The sequence below is a fragment of the Urocitellus parryii genome, chromosome 8 (genome assembly GCF_045843805.1).
Source record: "Urocitellus parryii isolate mUroPar1 chromosome 8, mUroPar1.hap1, whole genome shotgun sequence".
In the NCBI taxonomy this organism is placed as follows: Eukaryota; Metazoa; Chordata; class Mammalia; order Rodentia; family Sciuridae; genus Urocitellus; species Urocitellus parryii.
In genome coordinates this window covers 37,652,971-37,672,887 of record NC_135538.1, presented here as the reverse complement: position 1 = coordinate 37,672,887, position 19,917 = coordinate 37,652,971, and the positions used below count along the sequence as shown (strand labels likewise).

General features: G+C 36.8%; 1 protein-coding gene across 1 annotated transcript in view; it reads left to right on the top strand.

Annotated features, from left to right (window-relative positions):
* The first annotated feature begins 242 nt into the window (after positions 1–242).
* Positions 243–19,917, top strand: part of Ncoa7 (nuclear receptor coactivator 7) — a 120,169-nt gene continuing 100,494 nt past the window's right edge. The window contains exon 1 of the mRNA XM_026381123.2: positions 243–297. Within this exon, the coding sequence (XP_026236908.2) occupies positions 248–297 (50 nt within the window). The 5' untranslated portion in view covers positions 243–247. The remainder of the gene's footprint in view (positions 298–19,917) is intronic.

The following is a 19,917-nucleotide window of genomic DNA, read 5'->3' as shown; positions in this document are numbered from 1 at the left end:
GTGTGTGTGTGTGCACGTTTTCCCCCAATGGGCATTTTCATTTTACATTTGGCTCATGTGACTCTGTTCCTGGTTAAAGTTTATCCTTCATTTGTTTTGGCCATGTAACTCTCCTGTGCTTTATTCTTCATATTGGCCATTATAAACTTTTAAATTTATAGTTGCTTTGTTATTTTTTATTACAGGGCTATGACTTATTGATTAAATCAAAGGATTTTCCAAATATTTTGCACTTTCATTGTGTATTATGGATACCAAGGAAGAGAAGAAGGAACGGAAACAAAGTTACTTTGCTCGGTAAGCATTCTTTTGCAAAATTATATCAGTGCTTTAAAAACAAAATATTCATGTTCTGAGACTGTTTATAAGCAGAGCAAGTAACTAGTGGAAATTAAAATACTTACTTTGTCCTTTTTAAATTAATAGTAGAGGAATAACATTTGGTCCTTCTTTTTCTGTCTTCGGTAGTTCTTTCAGGCTAGTGGTGCTCAGGGACTGCAGCTGGCCTGCAGATTGCTCTGAACCCCGTGTTTAGAAACACACCTCGAATTTCAGTCCATCATATGCTCAGTTCTTGCTGTTCTGTAGCTTAATTGGTTGAGCTATAAGTAAAAATTATGTCATATTGAAAGCTTACCACCTTGTGGGGAGGTCAGGACTAAAAAAGTATTTTTGTAGGTAAGTTGAATGGCTGAAATGATATCATTAGTGACCAGATAATTTTTAAGGATTGAGCTTGTCCAGCATACAAACATTTCTTGTTATCCAAATAGTAGTTATCTAGTGTATGACAGGCTATGATTTATAGATTTAAACATCTATATGCAGCCACTCAATAATCAGAATAAAATAAACAAAATATTAAAACATTTAGAAATCATTTTAGTAGTCAGAATGCAAAAGTTTTTTGTTGATGTATTTATCTAGAAATTAAGCTGGATTTTAGATTGTTAATAGGAAAATGAGGAAAACAATTTAAGGATTTGCTATGTATAAGTGTTTTATTTATTTATACTCGAAATAAACCTATGACATAGATTACTTTATCTCCATTTTATCAGTGAGTTAACTAAGATTCAGAAAGTAAGCATTCTTCTATAAATTTCATATAGCCTAAGAATCAGTATTCAAACAGAGGGCTGTCTCCAATGGGTGTGCCCCAATGAAAAATAAGAAATCATAAATAAGAAGTGTAGGAATCCAAAAGTCAAACTACTTATTATAGCAAAATGTTTTCCATTATCTCGACTATAGAAAGTAACAAGATTGGAGAAAGAAGAAATCAGGCATGTGATAGATGAGACATTAGGAGAATGGGATATTTAAAATAAAAAGAACTATATAACTTTTTATGTTGAGATAATTGTTCACATGTAATTGTAAGGATTATTAGAGAGATATCTCATATCCTTCATTCAGTTTCCCCAGTGAAAAGATCTTGCAATATAATGTGATAATGTGATATAATATCACAACTAGAAATTTGATATTAATACAGTCTACCAACTCTATTCAGATTTCACCAGGTTTATAGGCACTCATTGTGTGTCTTTGTACATATTTAGTTCTATGCAGTTTGTGGGGGGAGTGAGTGGTTATAGGGATTGAACTCATGGGTACTCGACCACTGAGCCACATCCCTAACCCTGTTTTGTATTTTATTTAGAGACAAGTCTCAGTGAGTTGCTTAGTGCTTCACTTTTCTAAGGCTGGCTTTGAACTTTCTATCCTCCTGCTTCAGCCTCCAGAGCTGCTGGGATTACAGGCATGCGCCACCATGCCCAGTTATGCATTTTTATCACATGTGTAGACTTGTGTTTTACCATAACAGCCAAGACACAGAGCAGTTCCAAAAACAGTATCCCATGTACTACCCTTTTGTAGCCATATTCACCTCCCTCCCTCTACCTGACACCCCCTACGACTGCCAGTTTGTTCTCAATCTCTGTAACTTGATAAATCAGGTTACATATTCCATATTGCATGAATGGACTCATATCATAAATAACCTTTGGTATTAGGCTTTCTCAGTCTGTAGTTTACTTGAGATCCATCCAAGCTGCTGGATGTATCAAGAGTTTGTTCCTTTGTATTGCTAAGTAGTGTTCCATGGTAAGGATGTATTACAGCTTTTTCATCATTCTTCCATTGAAGAACACTGGGTCTTTTCCAGCTTTGTAACAAACAAAGCTGCTTAAGATGAGTGTGCAAGTTTTTGTGTGAATATAACATTTTCATTTCCCAGGAATAAATGCCCAAAAGTATAATTGCTGGATCAAATGATAAGTATATGTTTGATTTTGTAAGAAACTGCCATACTCTTTTCCAGAATAGTTGGAACATTTGACATTCCCTTCAGCAATGTATGAGTTATCTAGTTTCTCTGTTACCAGTATTTGGTAGTAAGACTATTTTAATTTCAGTCATTCTGATGATGTAGTAATATCTTATTATGGTTTTAGTTGTATTTCTGTAATGGCTAATAAAGTTAAATATATATTATCAAGTGTTTACTAGCCATCTGTATATCTTCTTCAGTAGAAATTTCTTTTCAAGTCCTTTGTAGTTGAAGTTTTTACTGCTGAATTTTGAGAGTTCTTTATAATATTCTAGATATTAGCCCTTTGTCAGCTATGTGGTCTGTAAATATTTCTCCTGGTCTGAAGTTTATTTTTTCATCTTATTAATTGAGTCTTTTGCAGAACAAAAAGTTTTAATTTGATATGGTTCAATTTATTAATTCCCCCATTTATGATTGTTTTTGGTGTCATATATATTTCTTTGCCTAGCTCCAGGTTCTAAAGATTTTTCCCTAAAAGTTTTTTTTTAATTTTTTAAAAATATTTATTTTTTAGTTGTACTTGGACACAATACCTTTATTTTATTTATTGATTTTTATCTGGTGCTGAGGATTGAACCCAAGATCTGGCACATGCTAGGTGAGTGCTCTGCCGCTGAGCCACAACCCCAGCCCCCTAAAAGTTTTATAATATTTTGTTTTATATCTAAGTTTATAATCCATCTTGAGATAATTTTGGGGTGAATTTAGGTCAAAGTTATTTTCTTCCTATTCTTCTCTCTCTCTCTCTCTCTCTTTTTTCCTATAGATGCCCTTCATAGTGATTTTTAAAAACTGTTGTGCTTTCCCAGTTTGAATTGAAAATAAGTTTAAAGCTTCCCATAGAAAGGGTTACTGGTGGTTCACTAATAACCTGCTCTATGTTAAGTTTTTCTTGTCCCTAAAATGTACAATAAGGGAAGAACCTAAATTGAGAATACAAACCAAAACTCTTCTGGAAAACAGCAGAGTTTTTTTTTTTTTTTTCAGCTCAGGAAAGTCAAATTTATTTGTTGGACTTACTGTGACCTCTTTTGACAAGTATTCTAACAATAAAAAAAAAAACATTTAAAAAATGCTTAAGTGTGACCTTGGGAATATAAGAACATATCAACAAGGACAAAAATTAGTGCTGAGAGTCAACACAATTTGTCCCTATGAAATAAAAGAGTGAGAGCAAAGGAGAGAGAAAAGGAGAGAGACCAACAAACCCTGGGCTCAATCCCTCAACAAAGAGGAGGACCAGAGATGGATGGTTTAGCTGTGGAATGGAAGCCAGAAATGGTCAAACTAGTAAAAGCAAAAACAAACAAAGAAAAACATCATCAAAGAAGAAGCAAAGTTATAAATCTTTTCAAATGCCTTCTAATGAAACTGGAATTATCATAGAATCAATAGGGGAATTATCAATGGAATTTACTTGAGAGCCAGTTTCTTACAACATAGGGCATATTTTTCTAGAGCAGTGTACCTGAGGGCAGTCCAAGGAAGTTCCCTGGAGTGAAATGTTAAGTCAGGCCAAGGGTAATTGATGCAATCAGTTTTCTCTAAACTAAATTGCACCACCTTACACAAATCTCTCCTGGTGTTCAGAGGAAATCCAAATGAAGATTTTGCAGAGGCATGTTACCACAATTATGTATCTGAAATCCTAAAATTGCTTTTAAACTCTTTTCTTTCTTCCCCCTTCCCTATTTTCTTCCTGTTTTAGTCAGTTTTTCATCATTGTGATAAATACCTAAGAAAACTAACTTAGAGGAGGAAAAGTGTATTTTAACTTGTGATTTCAATGGTCTCAGTCCATGGTCAAAGGGCTGCATTGCTCTGGGGCCAAGGTGAGGCAGACCATCCTGGAAGAAGGGGATAGCAGACGAGAGATGCTCATGGTAACTGGGAAGCAGAAAGACAGACACAGGAAGGGGCCAGGGACAGATCACAGTCCCCAAAGCTATACCCCCAGTGACCTAGTCCTCCAGCCATATCCTACCTGCCTATAGTTTTCATCACCTTCCAGTAGTCTATTCAGATCGTTAGTCCATCAAACAGATTAACCTACAGATGAGGTTAGAGCCTTCATGCTCTTATCACCCACATTGCTGCTTTGGGGACCAAGTCTTCAGTATCATCTTTGCGGGGACTTCCAGATCCAAACTGTAACAACTCCGGAGTGGCTAAATAGTCAACATTTTCTTTGTGTGCTATCTTTTATGTGATTTCATCAACATTGTATGACTGTTATTTGATAAATAATTTCTTACCATACCGCCTTCATTGATGTTCCCTCCAATTCAATTTAATATTGAAGTGAGGTGAAGTTTTAAAAGACCTTATTTTTTGATAATTTCAGATTGGAATTAGTGATTCAAGAGTCTCCTAACCCTCCTTTCTTACAGCACATTTTGAAATATGCCTGTGTAATTCTATGTAGAAAGACAAATTAATATTGTCCGTAGGTAGGTTTATTCTGGGTGAGTTCTGCTGAGTGTTCAGAAATCCCTGACCTTGGCCCATCTAGTTTTTATCGGTTTCAGTGTAGTTTTTTAGTAGTTGTTCATTCCAGATGAAAAAATTCAAGTCATCTTTTTTCTATACTTTTTGCAAAGAATTTGTATGAGCAGTATATTACATATGTTATTTTAATCCTTTGATCCCTGAAAAATCTTGAAAACCAAGTGAAAAACTAAATTATTAAAGCAAATTATACTTCAGAGGACTAATAATTACACTGTCCTCTGGGGTGATCCTTATTTCTTATGTCTCCTGCTTCCTCTTCTCTCCCCTGTGGTTAGAATGTAAGTATCTTCAAAAGTGCCAAACAGGGCTCCCTCATTCCACATTCATTTCTCATTATTTAACTTCTGTGATTTTCGTGTAGGTCCCTCTATGTTGAGGGATTGAGCCCAGGGCCTCACACATGCTAGGCACACACACAACTACCAAGCTATAACCCCAACCCTGTGTGTTTGAAGTTTTTTGAAAGTATATTTTTCAGGATCAGGGGTTAATTGAGGACATCAAAAATACATTTGTAGATAACCCAAAGCAGCATTTGGTGGGAGGTTTTACTTTTCCCTTTTGATAAGCTCTGGGAGAGCCTGTGTGTAGAGGTGGTGTGGTAGACTCCTCAGCAAATCTTGTGCTGTTCATGTAGGTCCCAGACTTGCTGGCTCCCCACCCATCTTGTCCCAGGGTTATCAAGAAAAGCAGAACTGCCTCTCCTGCCTAGTCTCTTCTCTGACCTACCCGCTTCAGAGCCTGCGTGGTATGATCTCCCACTACCTTTGTCATCAGCCTCAGTGATCAAGGATGTGGAGTTTGGAACTCATCTGAGTTCCCATCCCCACTCCTGATTCCTCCCACTCCCATACCTAGCCTCTGCCCTGGCAATTCTGTAACCTGGACTCCCACCTACTAGCAGAACACTTAATATTTGGAAATCACTCCGGTGTATCCCCTTGGGCAAGTCTTTTAAACTTCCTGTACCCTACATTTTCTCAGTTGTCAAATATGACTAATAATAATCCACCCCTAAGGTGGCTTTGAGGAAGGAAGCATCCCAACCAGAACAGGAAAGACTCCCAAATGAGGCGCAATAAGGAGGACCAGAGATGGACAGCTGGTTTTTTATCCCTTCTTCCAGGAGGAGCATCTGGAGACTGATACTTGAACTCACTTTTTATGAAGCATGCCTAGGAAACAATGTAGCTTTCTCATTCAAACCAAATGAAACCAAGATGGTGGTCAGTGTAGATATGATTACCTAGCAAAGCAACTACTCAATCATTCCTTTAACAACAGTTTATCCTTGACCATACTTCTATGTCTACCTGTACTTTTATCTTCACCTAATCTACATCTTAACACCACACTCACTTCCTATGAGCTGCTCCTGTTATTAAGATTCAGGAGGAAGGAGCAATTACAAGGATCCAAAATGGAATCATGCCATTTCCCAAAGATACTTTGTTAAGGAAGAATTAGATTCTGGGATACCGTGGAGGGGAAATATATTGTCCAAAAGGGTTTGAGAAATCTAAGGTACCCATTTATTTAACCGTTGGACGGAAAGCCCATGAGGCAAAAATGTCAACAATGTGCTTACTTCATGCCAGGGTATTTTATACATATCAATTGAGCCTCATCATGGTGTTGCTTGACACACTATCATGTCTCAGGCATGCCAGAGATAGGGATCAGGTAGGCCCTCAGAGTAGTCCTGCAGAGACGGAGGTGTCCAGAGCTCTGGGATGGTTGCCTGTAGCTGTGATCAGCATCTTATTCCAAGATTCAAGATCAACATTATGTATGCATGTCTTATTGTGTCAAAGACTTACAAAAACTGATCTAAATTATCTTCATACAAAACATTTGATAAATGAAAATTTCCATCCCCAAATATAATTTGACCATGGTGGAAGTTGAGACTCAAAGGGGTTGATGACTTTACTGAGATGACACAGCTGGTAGGCAGCAAAGCAGGATTTGAGCCAGCTCTGTCCTTCCCCATCCAGAGTTGTTGGTCCACAATACTGCCAAAGGCCCTGTGGCATATTTGTGGCAGAACAAGTCCTGTAGAACACAGGTTGCCTGACCTGCTGCTGCTCGTGGTATGGGGAGTCCTGACAGCTCAACAACTCATTTACACCACTGTGAAATTATTTGGAGACATGCATCCTGGGTTCCAAAGCTCTAACAAATAGGTAACCTTTTCAAAAATAACTTGTTTCTAATTGGAGTCATCCCACGCTACATGTCAACTTTATCTGTCCACAATATTGTTACCATCGTAATATTAACCAACCAAGACAGTCAGAAACATTCAGTCTGGATATTGCACCGGTGGAAGTCCGGGTTTGCATTTCAGTCATGTACTTTTCTAAGATTGGGTCTTATTCTAAAAAGAGTAGTTGCCCATGATAGAAACGAATGGAGATAGTAGATGGGAACACTCCATCTGCCTTCTTGGTGGAATATGGAACCCAAGATCCAGGGAAATGCATTCCTGGACGGGTCTTTCTGGCTGTGCAGCAGGACTGGGCGAGACATCTGGGTGTGCTCTCTCCTCAGCCCCACAGAGGCAGTCTTTGAACCTTAGAGAAGCGCCATCTCTTTGTGGTGTGCCTGTGCCAAGAATGAATACAACACATGGTGGAACCATGTGAACTCTTGCCCTTTCTTTAGTTAACAATCTGTAGATTGTTTTTTTTCTGTTGGCCAAGGGCCATTCAGGATCTGCCACCCTTAGTTGGTCTGAAATTTGAGGAGACACTAATTACCAGTTGTTCAATTCAGATATTTAGCCATATCACAGGTTTTAATTGTGTCAATACATGAAAAGCAAACAGAACAATTTTAAGTACTTGGTCGATGTTAACTCTGTACCTTCTTAATATTTGCTCATTTTTTTTTCTAACAGTTTTACCATGCTTACTGATTCCAATTAGAGGGGATCATGATAGCATTTGTTGGTATTTCACAAAGTGTTTTCACAAACTAACTCTTACTTCATCCTCACAGTGATCTTATGAGTAGTGATGTGGGTGATGAATCTGTTTTTTAGCAGGTTAAATAACTTGTCCTAAATCATTTAGCTAAACAGAGTTTGAGTCCTGCACCCTTTTCTCCATGTCTATATCTCTGATTGGTTTATTTTTTTTTTGGGGGGGGGGTCAGGGATTGAACCCAGGGTGCTTAACCACTAAGCCACATCCCCTGCCCTTTAAATTTGTTTATTTTTTATTTTGAGACAGGGTCTTGCTGAGTTGCAAGGGCCTTGCTAGCTTGCTGAAGCTGGCTTTGAATTTGTGATTCTTCCGCCTCAGCCTCCCAAGCTGCTGGGCTTACAGGGCACCATGCCCTACCTGATAGTTTTTTCTTTACTCCGTGTTGCCTCAGTTTACCTTGCATGTAGTATTAATTTTCACTTTGTCCAAAAGGTGGATTAGAACATACTATTAGCATCATAATGTACAAAATAGGAAAAATAGTTGTCTTTATAGAAAACTGTTTTTTTCATCTCAGTTTCAAAGAACCTGTCTAGATACCTGTTGTGTAGTGTGCCTGTAGTGATCCACAGCCCTGATCTAGAATACTCTCTAGCATGGTCTCACAGCTCCTTTTTGTTTTTGTTTGTGATCATATTCAATCTCCTCTCAGTGGCCACCTGGCAGGTGGGGGACTGACTCTGTAATGGTTCAGTGCTTTTTCTGTGTGCCTGTTAAATCGTGGTTGGGGTATAACAACTGTCAAATATTTGGTGACCAAATGAAAGAGAATATTTACAACACTGTCGTCAATGTAGAATATAAAGATATTGTGAGTCTTACACTACAGAATTTTCAGTCCTCAGTAATTTATTAATCTTATAATAATTAAGGGTTTTTCAAATCATTTTCTGTGAAAAAGCAGCTAGTGCCTTGACATTATTGCTAATTTACAATTAAACTCTTGCATGAGCTTCAATGTTGTGTTAGACTTATGTTTCTTATTTTCTTGATTGAATTCAGATCAGAAGGCTCTTAAGGGAACATTTACATATGCTTATCATTCACTACTGGGAAAAACATTCATGGTCAATTTTGATCTGCTAATGTTTCCAGGAAATCATTAACTTTTTTCTAGAGATTAAAAGAAGGGCTTGTAAACACTTAGCCATTAATAGTTAGACTTTTTGCTTCCTCTTTAAGGAATAGGCTGAGTTACTTGATTTAATTCTATGTGGACTACTTCTTTTTAAGTTGTAAGTTACAACCCACTGGGTGATCATGAAATCAATATAGTAGATTGAACCAGCATTTTTAATTGATGATAATAATTGTATGTATTTATGGGCTACTTTGTGATAGTTCAATACATGTATATAATGTGCAATGATCAGATCAGGGTAATTGGCATATGCCATCACATCAAACATTTATTATTCATACAAAATCTTCTCTACTAGCTATTTTGAAATATGCAAGTCATTGTTGTGAACCATAGCTCTTCTACTGTGCTATGGAACACTAGAAGTTACTCCTCCTATCTAGTTGTAGCCCTGTACCTGTTAACCATCCCTTCTGTATCCCACATTTCTCAGCCTCTGGTACCCAGTATTGTACTTTCTTCTTCAACAGGATCAACTTTTTTAACTTGTACATAAAGTGAGAATATGTGGAATTTGTTTCTCTGTTCTCAACTTTTTTCACTTAACATAATAATTGTGCAGACTCATCCACTTTACTACAAATGACAAGATTTCATTATATTCATTTTTTAGTTGTCAATGGACCTTTATTTATCTATCTATCTATCTATTTATTTATATGCAGTGCTGAGAATCGAACTCAGTGTCTCACAGATGCTAAACAAGCGCTCTATCACTGAGACACAACCTGAGTCCCCATTATTTTCATTTTTGTGTCCATCAGTAGACACCTTGGCTGATTCTTTGCCTTAGCTATTGTGAATAGTGCTGAAATAAGCTTGAGAGTGGAGGGATCTCTAATATTTTTTTTATGGATATATGTAAGTAGTGGGATAGCTGGATCATGTGAGGGTTCTCCACCTAGATTTTTGAGATCCCTCCATATTGTTTTCCACAGTGGCTATATTAATTCATATTCCCACCAATGGCATATGAGACTTCCCCTTTCTCTACATTCTCACTGGGACTTGATATTTTTTGTCTTTTTGATAATAGTAATTCAGACTGGGGTGAAATGATGTTTCATTGTGTTTTTTAATAGGCATTTCTCAGATGACTAATGATGTTGGATGTTTTCATATACTTGTTGACCATTTGTACATCATCTTTTGAGAAATGTTTACTTATCATTTTCATGTTTTTAATCATATTAATGAAATGGGGCATATTTGTCTGATTTAGTGAGACAGAAGTAGAAAATATCAGTGTGTTCTATGCAGTCGGAATAAATAATGATTCTTGAAAATTTCATTGTAAATATTGATAAGTGTGCACACATTGGATTATATTTTTTAAATGATTTTTTTAAATGAGTACCATGATCAAAAACTGACTCATCATTTTACAAGACTCTTTGGTAGTTACTGTACCGGGAGTGAGGTTATTATTCATGATTGAAAACTGAATTTTCTTGAAAAATATTCATCTAATACCCAGCAACCAGTTATTCAAAAGGTGGGCATGCAAAAGAGTACTTGTTCTACAAATATGCTTTCCCACTGCACAGTAGCATGGGTTCCTATTAAACTAATTTAAAAGGATTAATGACTAGTATGTTTCTGTTTAACCTGAAATCCCAGACTGGATGTCCCAAATACTGGAACAAGACCAAATAAAGTGACCTAACAAAACCGTAACATGGAACCATGTCATGGAACCAAGGCAAAGTTTGCTTTTGGGCCTTCTGTAGGTTTCTTCTCTGTCAAACTACTTATGAGCTGCAGGGCTTGGGTACAGTTTTTTTTTTTTTCCTTTTTGTCTCTCTCTAAAATGGGCATAATAGTACTTATTTATAAGATAGCTTAGAGGATTAAATGAACTAAAATTTGTAGTCTTCAGAAAAATGCGTTTAAAAATAAGTACCAATGAGCATTGCAGTATACACCTGTATTTCCAGCTGCTCACAGAGACAGAAGGGTTACAAGTTCAAGGCTGGCCTGGGCAACATAGTGAGACCTTATTTCTTATAAAAAGAGTAAATAAATAAGGGGTTCACAGGGTTTTTTAGTGATAAAAGAGTATGCTCCAGGCCCTGGGTTTGATCCCCAGCACCACAAAACAAATTTAAAAAAAAAAAAAAAAAAAAACAACCTAGTGAATTTAAAAATAAAACCATGTTTTCTAAGTGAGGAATATATAAATAAATATATAGTTACACATTATGTGTGAATTTCAGGGAGTTTATATATCCCCTGAAACTTATCCAGAGTCATGGCCTAGTTTATGCCCCTTAGTGAAAGACAAAAGAACAAAAAGTTCTAGATGCCAAGTAAAGAAAAATGATTTAAGCTGCTTACCCCCAACATACTTCTTTTTAACTGCTTCTGAAAGTTGAGTAGGAATTCAGCTGAACCGCCCTTGAATTTGGAGTTAAATGTGGCACTGTAGGTTTGAGATAACTTTTGTCAGATTGCTGTGGACAGAGTGTTTTTGCCATCCACACCCCCCTGCCATTCATGTATAAAAACCTTAAATCTCCAGTATGAAGGTATTTGGAGGCAGAATCTTTGAGAGGTAATTAGTCACAGGGGTGAGCCCTCATGATAGGATTAGTGCCTTTATAAAGAGACAGAGAAATGATTTCTCTCACTCTGCTATGGCATGACACAGCAAGGAAGTATCCATCTGTAAACCAGGAAGAGGCCCTCTGCAAGAACCAAATTAGTCAGCACTTATACCCTGGACTTCCTAGCCTCTGGAACTTTGACAAATCCTGTTGTTGTTCAGGCCACCCAACCTGTGGAATTTTTGTTTTTAAGCAGCACAAACTGAACCAAGACATAAATGCACTTGACACCTTTCATTGTGCTGGTGGAATGACTCTCCAGCAACAGAAAACTGAGCTCTCGACTGGGAAATGCTTCCTCCTCCCATCTCTGAAGCTTCACAGCTCCCACTAGCAATTCAGCTGTTGATTTTAGTAGAAATTTTCCTCTTATTCCCCAAAACTTGCATCTGAAAATTCTACCAAGCAACCTTCACCTCCTCTATCCCAATTGCACATCTGTCCCCACAATTCGCCAGGCTAGTTAGTATTCCTGGGCAAAGCTCAGATATGTAATTTCTGTGCCTGCCCCAACGTCTTTTTTTTTTTTTTTCCTGACATTTGAGGTTTGGTACAATCTGACTCATTCCTACCCTTCTGTCTTTGTCTTACTTTGATTTTTCTCTGTCTCGTATTTTGTCCCCTCAAAGCTTTGCCTTTTACAAAGATCTTTTACAAAGATCTCCCCTTTCCGTTCTCTCCTTATATACAATAATGTGAGCATCACTCTGTCAAACTGATCTGTATGGCACTGTAACCTTGAGGCTTTTCCAGTTTCATTTATCCTCCATCCCATAACTAGATGTACCCTCCCCTGCCAACAAACATAGAGGACATTGCTGGTCTTTCTTATGTCTTCTCTTGGAACCCTTATAACAATCTGTCTTGGATTACACCCAGGAAAACACACATTTTCTGCCTTATTTGTTTGTCACTGTTGTTGGCTATTTTTTATTTTTATATTCCTTTCGGAGTCTAGCCCTATTCCCTGAACCTGCCAGTCACCAATCATTTGCTATGAATGATAGTTAACATTTATTGAATATTTACAATGTAACAGAGACTGATTTGCATACACATGTAGTCTTCTAATTACTCCCATGAAGTAGTTCCTGTTATCATTGTAATTACTGATAAAGATGCCACGCCTTATAGGTGTTGTGTAACTTGTGCAAGGTCACATAACTAGGTCGTGGCAGATCCAAGTCTCAACCCAGGTATAGCTCACCTCCCTGCTTACACTCTTAATCATAACCTGTATTCTTCATTAAAGTATGTTGAATTGAATTATATAGAACTTTATGAGTTCTCAGTACAAGAATAAGTGGAAATTACTGATCTAAATAATAAAGTGATTATCGTAATAATTAAATGTATTGAAGTACTAAACTAGTATCTTCTGTTTAAGTACAAAGGTATTCTGAAGAACTTTGGAACAAACTAGGGGATCTGTGGTCTACCCAGGAAACTTTATACATGCCTGTATACCAACTTAAAAAAAGGTCAACAGTCTCCTGATCTTACAGTTTTTGAAATGTGACAAGAATTCCCCTAGTATTTATTTTGTCTCTAGATTCAGGGTCAAATGCTGAAATCCCCCAGCTTGAGCACTTCTGTTGTAAAAGTAGTGATCTGGTGCTTTAGCCACGCAAGATTGGATCACACATTTTTACTTCTCTTTTCCTTTGCTTACCATTCCATGTATAATCTGCATTAAAAAAAAAAAAACAGGGTTCCATTTTCTTTCCTGTTCTTGTTTTTGTGATATATTATATCAGGGAACATGCAGAAGCCTTCCCTACTTGTTTGAATTTTTTTGCTTCTCACACATAAATAAAAATAGTATTGAAATGGACAGTTAGGCCAGGTTTAAGGAGACCTACCAAGATCCAAGTTGGTCTATGGTTTGCAAACATCATTCAGCACCAAACAAAGCTAAGTCAGACTTCTCAACAAAGTGGAGTCTGCATCTGAGTGTTCTAGGAGCAAGAGGGAGGGCAAGTGAGCTTGATTGAGTGATCTCTTGGGTCTCTTCCCAGAGTAAGATAGGATCTAGCAGCTTCAGAAGCAGAAGGTAGCAGAGAACAAGAAGAAGGTTCTAGGAGTAACTGTGCTCCTAGAACCATTCACCTGATTTCATTTGAGGAAAAGTCAACGATAGCATCAAGTGGGCATATCATGGACTAAAGTGAGAAATGTAAGCTTGATGGCTGTGTAGGAGACAAGAATTGTTTAGGTGTGGAGAATGGTGAGCATGATATAAGTTTAAATGTAGAAGAAAAAGAAAATGAGAATATGGATTATATCAATAAAACTAACAATGTTTTTAGTAGTGTATTTATGGAATATCTGATAAATGAGGTGGCCAAAATATGATCATTTGAACTTATAAAGTAGTTAAGTTAAAGGCCAATTACTCATGATTTAAATATTTTTTTTTCCCTTAGCTAAAGAATGAAAACAAGCTCTAACTGTATTTCTAAATCACTATATGGCTTTTGAAAATACCATTTGCACATACATTTTCAAGAACACATCTGTTACACAAAGCATAATAGAATCAAAATTGATTGTTCCCCTTTTGTAGGTGGGGCGATTTAAATTCAATCACGGTTGTGGCTGATTTGAGCTAAGTCATTAATCATTCCATTAATTTTTCCTATTTATGTGAGAATTTTATGTTGATTATAACAACCAGGGTGGGTGTACTTCACAATTTAGAGCTCGAAAGAGATTTGTTTTAGAAATTGTATAATATATAACATAAGGCAGATGAATTTTTATATTTCAGACTAATTTTGTTAGCACAGCAGAGAGCTGAATGGTAATTTGGTTATTTCATTTTCAGAAGGTAATTGAAGCAGATGCTGGTGAGGTCATTGGAGTCGGAGCAATCTCTGTTTCCATTTTTTTTTTCTTTTTAAGGGAAGGGTATTTACTTTTAAAGTGCTAAATCAACTTTTTAATTAGCTAATGATAAAAACTTAAATTTTTAATCCAAAATTTCCAGCATATAGAATCTGGACATTTTTGTTTTTTAAGAGTAGAAATATTTTAAGTGTAATAACGTGAGTTACACACACATATACATACATATATGCAAATATTAATATTGGTTTTTCTTTTATAAGAATATTCAAGGATTTTTAAATATAAAAATTACTTGTAAACTCATACATATTATATTATCTTCAAGTGCAGTTCATAAGGAATGCCATTGTCTTAATGGGTCACTGGAAATGTAAAATGATAAAATTAATTGGGCTATGAACCTATATATGCAATCTTTACCTTCCTCATCCTGTTATTATTTTTTTTAAGACACGGGAAATTTTTTTCTCTAAGTTTGAATAAATGACTATTTTGGATACAACTAATTACTTAAAACTCTTCCCAATTCTTTGACTGAAACAAGTGAAAAAGTCTCATGAATAGAAAGGAGACCAAGAGAGTAGAGGAAGAGGATCAAGAGGGAGGGAGGAGGGAAGGGTATGGGGAAGTACTGAGGAATGAAATCTGTCAATTACTTTATGTCCGTGTATGAATATACCACAAATGCATCCTGTTTATCTGTATAATTATAATGCATTAATTGAAATAATAATAGAGAGATCAAATAGAATAGAGCTAATGGATGGGGAAGAGAGAAGGGAAGGAAAAAGGAAGTTACTGAGGGAAGGAGATTGATCAGATTATGTGCATGTACAAATATGATAGAAATGAATCCTACTATTATGTATAATTATAATGCACCAATAAAAAAATTTTAAAGAGAGTTTATTGGAGTCATACAGTATTTATCTTTGGATTTGAAAGATGGTGGTGTTTGTTTTATGGGAAGAAAGGTATGCATTGCTTACATCTCAGAGAGACCTTGTGTGCCTGCACCTGTTATACCCAGAAGGTAAAGTGAACAAAACAAATGTGGTCCTTGCTGGAGAGTACATTTCAGAGGGACATTAAACAAAGAAAAACAAATGCAGACCTATTCAAATTGCAGTGTTTGCTATGAGGGAAAAATAACAGGATGTTATAAGTGCAAATTGCAAGAGCAGTAGCTACATCACAGGAGTGATGTTCAAGGCAGACCTCTGGAGAACAATGATATTTAAATGCCATACAATGCCCATACCCAGGTCATCAAATGTCATCTGAGGTCATTGATGTTATTTAATGACCCTGGGTATGAGTAGGAGTTCACTAGATAATCTAGGTGTTTAGAATTGCTGGGGAAAGGAAGCGACTATTCTTAGTAGGGGAAACAGATGCAAAGACCTTAAGGTGAACAAAAGCTTAGCAGGTTCCTGGATCTGCAAGGCCACCAGTATGTCTTAAACAGAGCACTTCTAAGGGAGAAATGCACAAGAAGGGTGATGAGGCAGTCTAGGGCAGCTCATTCAGAACCTCGTTGGCCATGTTTTAGAATTGAGATTGAGTTTTACCATTAACTGAATGGTAAAACTAGAAAAATAACAGTTTTGAGAGAGAATCTCAAGGATTAAAGTCTGGATGTATGTGGGGAGCCACTCTGAATGATTTGTGACTTCCATCCTGAAGCAAGAGACTTGACCGGTCACTACATTTCATAGTGACCTGGATGTTGCCTCCATCCAGGAAGTTGAGGGCGTGTTTTCAGATGTAGGAGTGTCACCCATGGAATTGAGCTATACTCACCTATTCTTTTGTAATGCTACCTCTTTGCTCTGTTTTGGATAGAATGTTCCATGGAAATGCCCTTTGTGTGTCCCCTTCTCTTGCTCTGCCTTTGGGTGTGGCCTTCCTAGGTGTCAGTCAACCTAATGACAGCAGACACCAGGAAGCTAGACTTAACCCCCTGAAACCTGACCCCTTGCCTCATTTGAATGGCTTCTCCTCAATTGAAGGATTCAGTGCCTGCTCGCTGTCTCTCTTTCTGTGGACCCTTAAGGGTCAAAGAAGCCATCACAGGACCCCAAAGAAAAAGGTATCTCTGTCTCTTGTGTGATTATTTCGTGCAGCCCGGATCACATGGGTGTTTTAGTTGTGAGGAACACGACAGATGTGTTAAATTTGAGAGCTTGTAGGACATGGCAGTGGAACCATAAATGTACAGTTGGGTATGTGAATCTGGAGTGAAAAACAGAGTGGGTCTAGGCTGAGATGGAAATTTAAGAAATTGAACTCAACCACGGGAGATAATATGATCTTACAGGGAAAGAGTGTGCAGTGAAAAGAGAATAGGACTCAGGAATGAGGCACAGAATTGGGAAACTGCAGAATTCAGTGGTCTAGTACAGAAAGGGAAAATAAGATGAAATCCTCAAGAGGACAAATCATAGCAGCCAAAGGAAAAGAGCATTTCAAGAAGGAAAGAACAGAGAATGATCAAGAGTTTTGAAAGTAGCTGACAGTCAAACTAAGATGAGGACTGAGGGCTTCCTCATATACCTCAGGCCCTGGGCTTAATACTCAGAACCTAAAAAAAATAAAAAATAAAGAGGATGTGAAAGTATTTGTTATGATTAAGATTAACTACCTGGAAGTTGGGTGTGGTGACATATACATGTAATTTCAGTGACTCAGGAGGCTGAGGTAGGAAGATCACAAGTTCAAAGTCAGCCTCAGCAACTTAGAGAGGCCCTAAACAACTTGATGAGACCCTGACTCAAAATATAAAAAAAATTAAAAATGGCTGGGGATGTGACTCAGTGGTTAAGCATCCCTGCATTCAACCCCCAGTACAAAAAAAAAAAAAAAAAAGATTGACCACTTGGAGGTCACTGATGATTGATTGAATAAAAGCAATTTTAGTGAACTCATGGTAGAAGCTATTTTGATGTGAGTGAAATGGGAAATAAGGGAGTGGAGCCCAACCTTCTAGGCAATTCTCTTGGACCTTGGCTGGAGAGAGGAAGCCAAAAATATAGGCTGTAGCAGGAAGGAGATGATGGTGGTCAAAGAAGGGTGTGTTTAAAGATGGAGGGGAAGAAGGAGATATTAGAGCATGCTTCTTGGTTAATGAGGATGATCATCAGAGGAGGATCCCTTAGGAGGTCAGCTGGAAGGCAGACTCCTATGTAATGTCACAAGGACATCAGCAAAGCTGGGAAGCAGGAGAAGAGCCACACTGGATTGTTTACAGCCTGGTCATCTCAGGCCTATAACATTTTACAAAGTTTTACCTGTGTATACTAGTGGTACTATGGGTTTTCTTTTGCTGTTTGCTCATTCTGTGCCAGGAGCTTTATAAGCTGAGTCCTCAGAACAACCCCATGAGGTAGTTGGAATTACTTTCCTTGTTTCTACAGGCAAGGAAACAGAGAGGTTTAGTTCCTCCCTATGTTACACAACTAGCTAGCAAGTAATGGAGCTGAGATTTCTTCCTGCTGTGTCCAACTCCAAAGCCTTTATTTTTAACTACTTCCATAGTCCTCTCCAAATATAATGGAACAATAATTATAATGTTTCTGTTCCATAATAAAACTTTCAATTATAGTATCTTAAATGAAATGTTTTAGAAAATTTAGGTTTTAAATTTATAATTCTCAATTTACAATTTCAATTCTAAAATTTTAACTTTTTTTCCATAAAAATTTTTATAGCAATTAATAAAATTATTAAATTATGACCTTTTTGTAATGTATGTCCAAAGGTATTTAGAGAATTCCTAAGTATTTCAGTTTACTGAGTAGAACTTTCATCAGTCATTTTAAGGAACAGATGTATAATTAATGCTAGGAATTAGAGTGCCCTGATGATTAACATTTTTTCTTACTGATAGGAATTTTTAAAATACATTATGAGTGACTGGATTTTAACATATTAGTGTTTTATTATCATTATGCTGTTATAAGTGAGCATCAATCATTTGTGTCTGTTTTAAATGCAGGATGTTAATCTCAATGCTGTAGGCAGTGACATCTGTGTAAGAACATGACTTAGGATATGTTTGTGGAGAGTAGCTTGATGGATATGTTGTGAAACCCTCTTCTGTGAACAGAAAGCAAGTCACCAGCAAGTATGTTCCTGTATCATCATGTAAACAACACGCAGTGAAGTGGTTAGGTCTGCATAGCTCTGATAACAACCTGTACATTTCTATTCATGCATACAGAATTCTGAGCATCCCACTATTTTCTTATAGTGCACTTCTTCACATGGTTTAGTTTTGTAGGCACATTCTAAGAGGAACTTTAGTTTTATAGGTCCAGATTATAGAAGCACCAGGTAATGTGATAACTAGATAATGCTCTGGGGGACTGGAAGAAGTTATTGAGAGACTTGAAAGAAAATACAGCATTTTTCAAGTGTCAGATTTATATTAATTTCATCTTATTTTTGTTTTTATCTCAACACAGGCTCTATGCCTAACTTCAGAATCATAAAATCTTTTAGTTGATATACAGAAGTCATCTGAACTACCCTTCGGGAGCTGAAATTTCCACAGCACCTGACAAAAGGCCTTTTCTAACCTGAACTTGAACTTTTCTGGCTCTAAGGATGAACCAAGTACTTCTGAAGCCTCTGATTTCTTAAAAAAATTATCAAGAGGAGAAAGTTGTTTTCAACTTTTTAGTTAAAAGTTATGGCTTTTCAACTTATTCTACCTATTCCTAGTTACTTGGAATCCACACATAAGGCAAATATCTCTTTCACATGTTACCATCACATTTGTTTAAGATGATGTCAGGTTCTCCATGAAACTTTCTCTCTCTCTCTCTCTCTCTCTCTCTCTCTCTCTCTCTCTCTCTCTTTTAATATTTTTTTTTTTTTTACTTTTAGGAGGACACAATATTTTATTTTTATGTGGTGCTGAAGATTGAACCCAGTGCCTCTTGCATGCTAGGCAAGTGCTCCACCACTGTGCCACAACCCAAGCCCCTGAACCTTCTCTTTTACAGGCTGAATAGTTCAGGTTTTAGAATCTTTTCATCTAAGATAGAGTTTTAAGATTCCTCACCATCTTGGAATAACCTGATCCATGTGTTTATAGAAAGATTACTTACTACCCTTTATTTTGGTAATAAGTAATATTATATATATATATATATTATATATATCAATAAAACTAAAATTTTTAATTATTTATTGACAACAGTTATGCCCACTCTGAGGGAAAAAGGAATTTTAAGCCTGATTTTTAATATTGAAATATTTTCTGTCCTTCCTGGTTTGGTTGAGATATAAAACCTGAACACCGTGCCTTCTCTGTTCTTATCCAAGCTGCTGATAAAAGGCTGAATTGGAAGGCTTATGCTTCATGGCATATTAGTACCACTGATACAGTAAATGATTATATTTTAGTATTTCAACTTACTATAAATGGATTTGCTCTAAGTTCACTTGAACCAAATTCTCTAACCCAGCTGT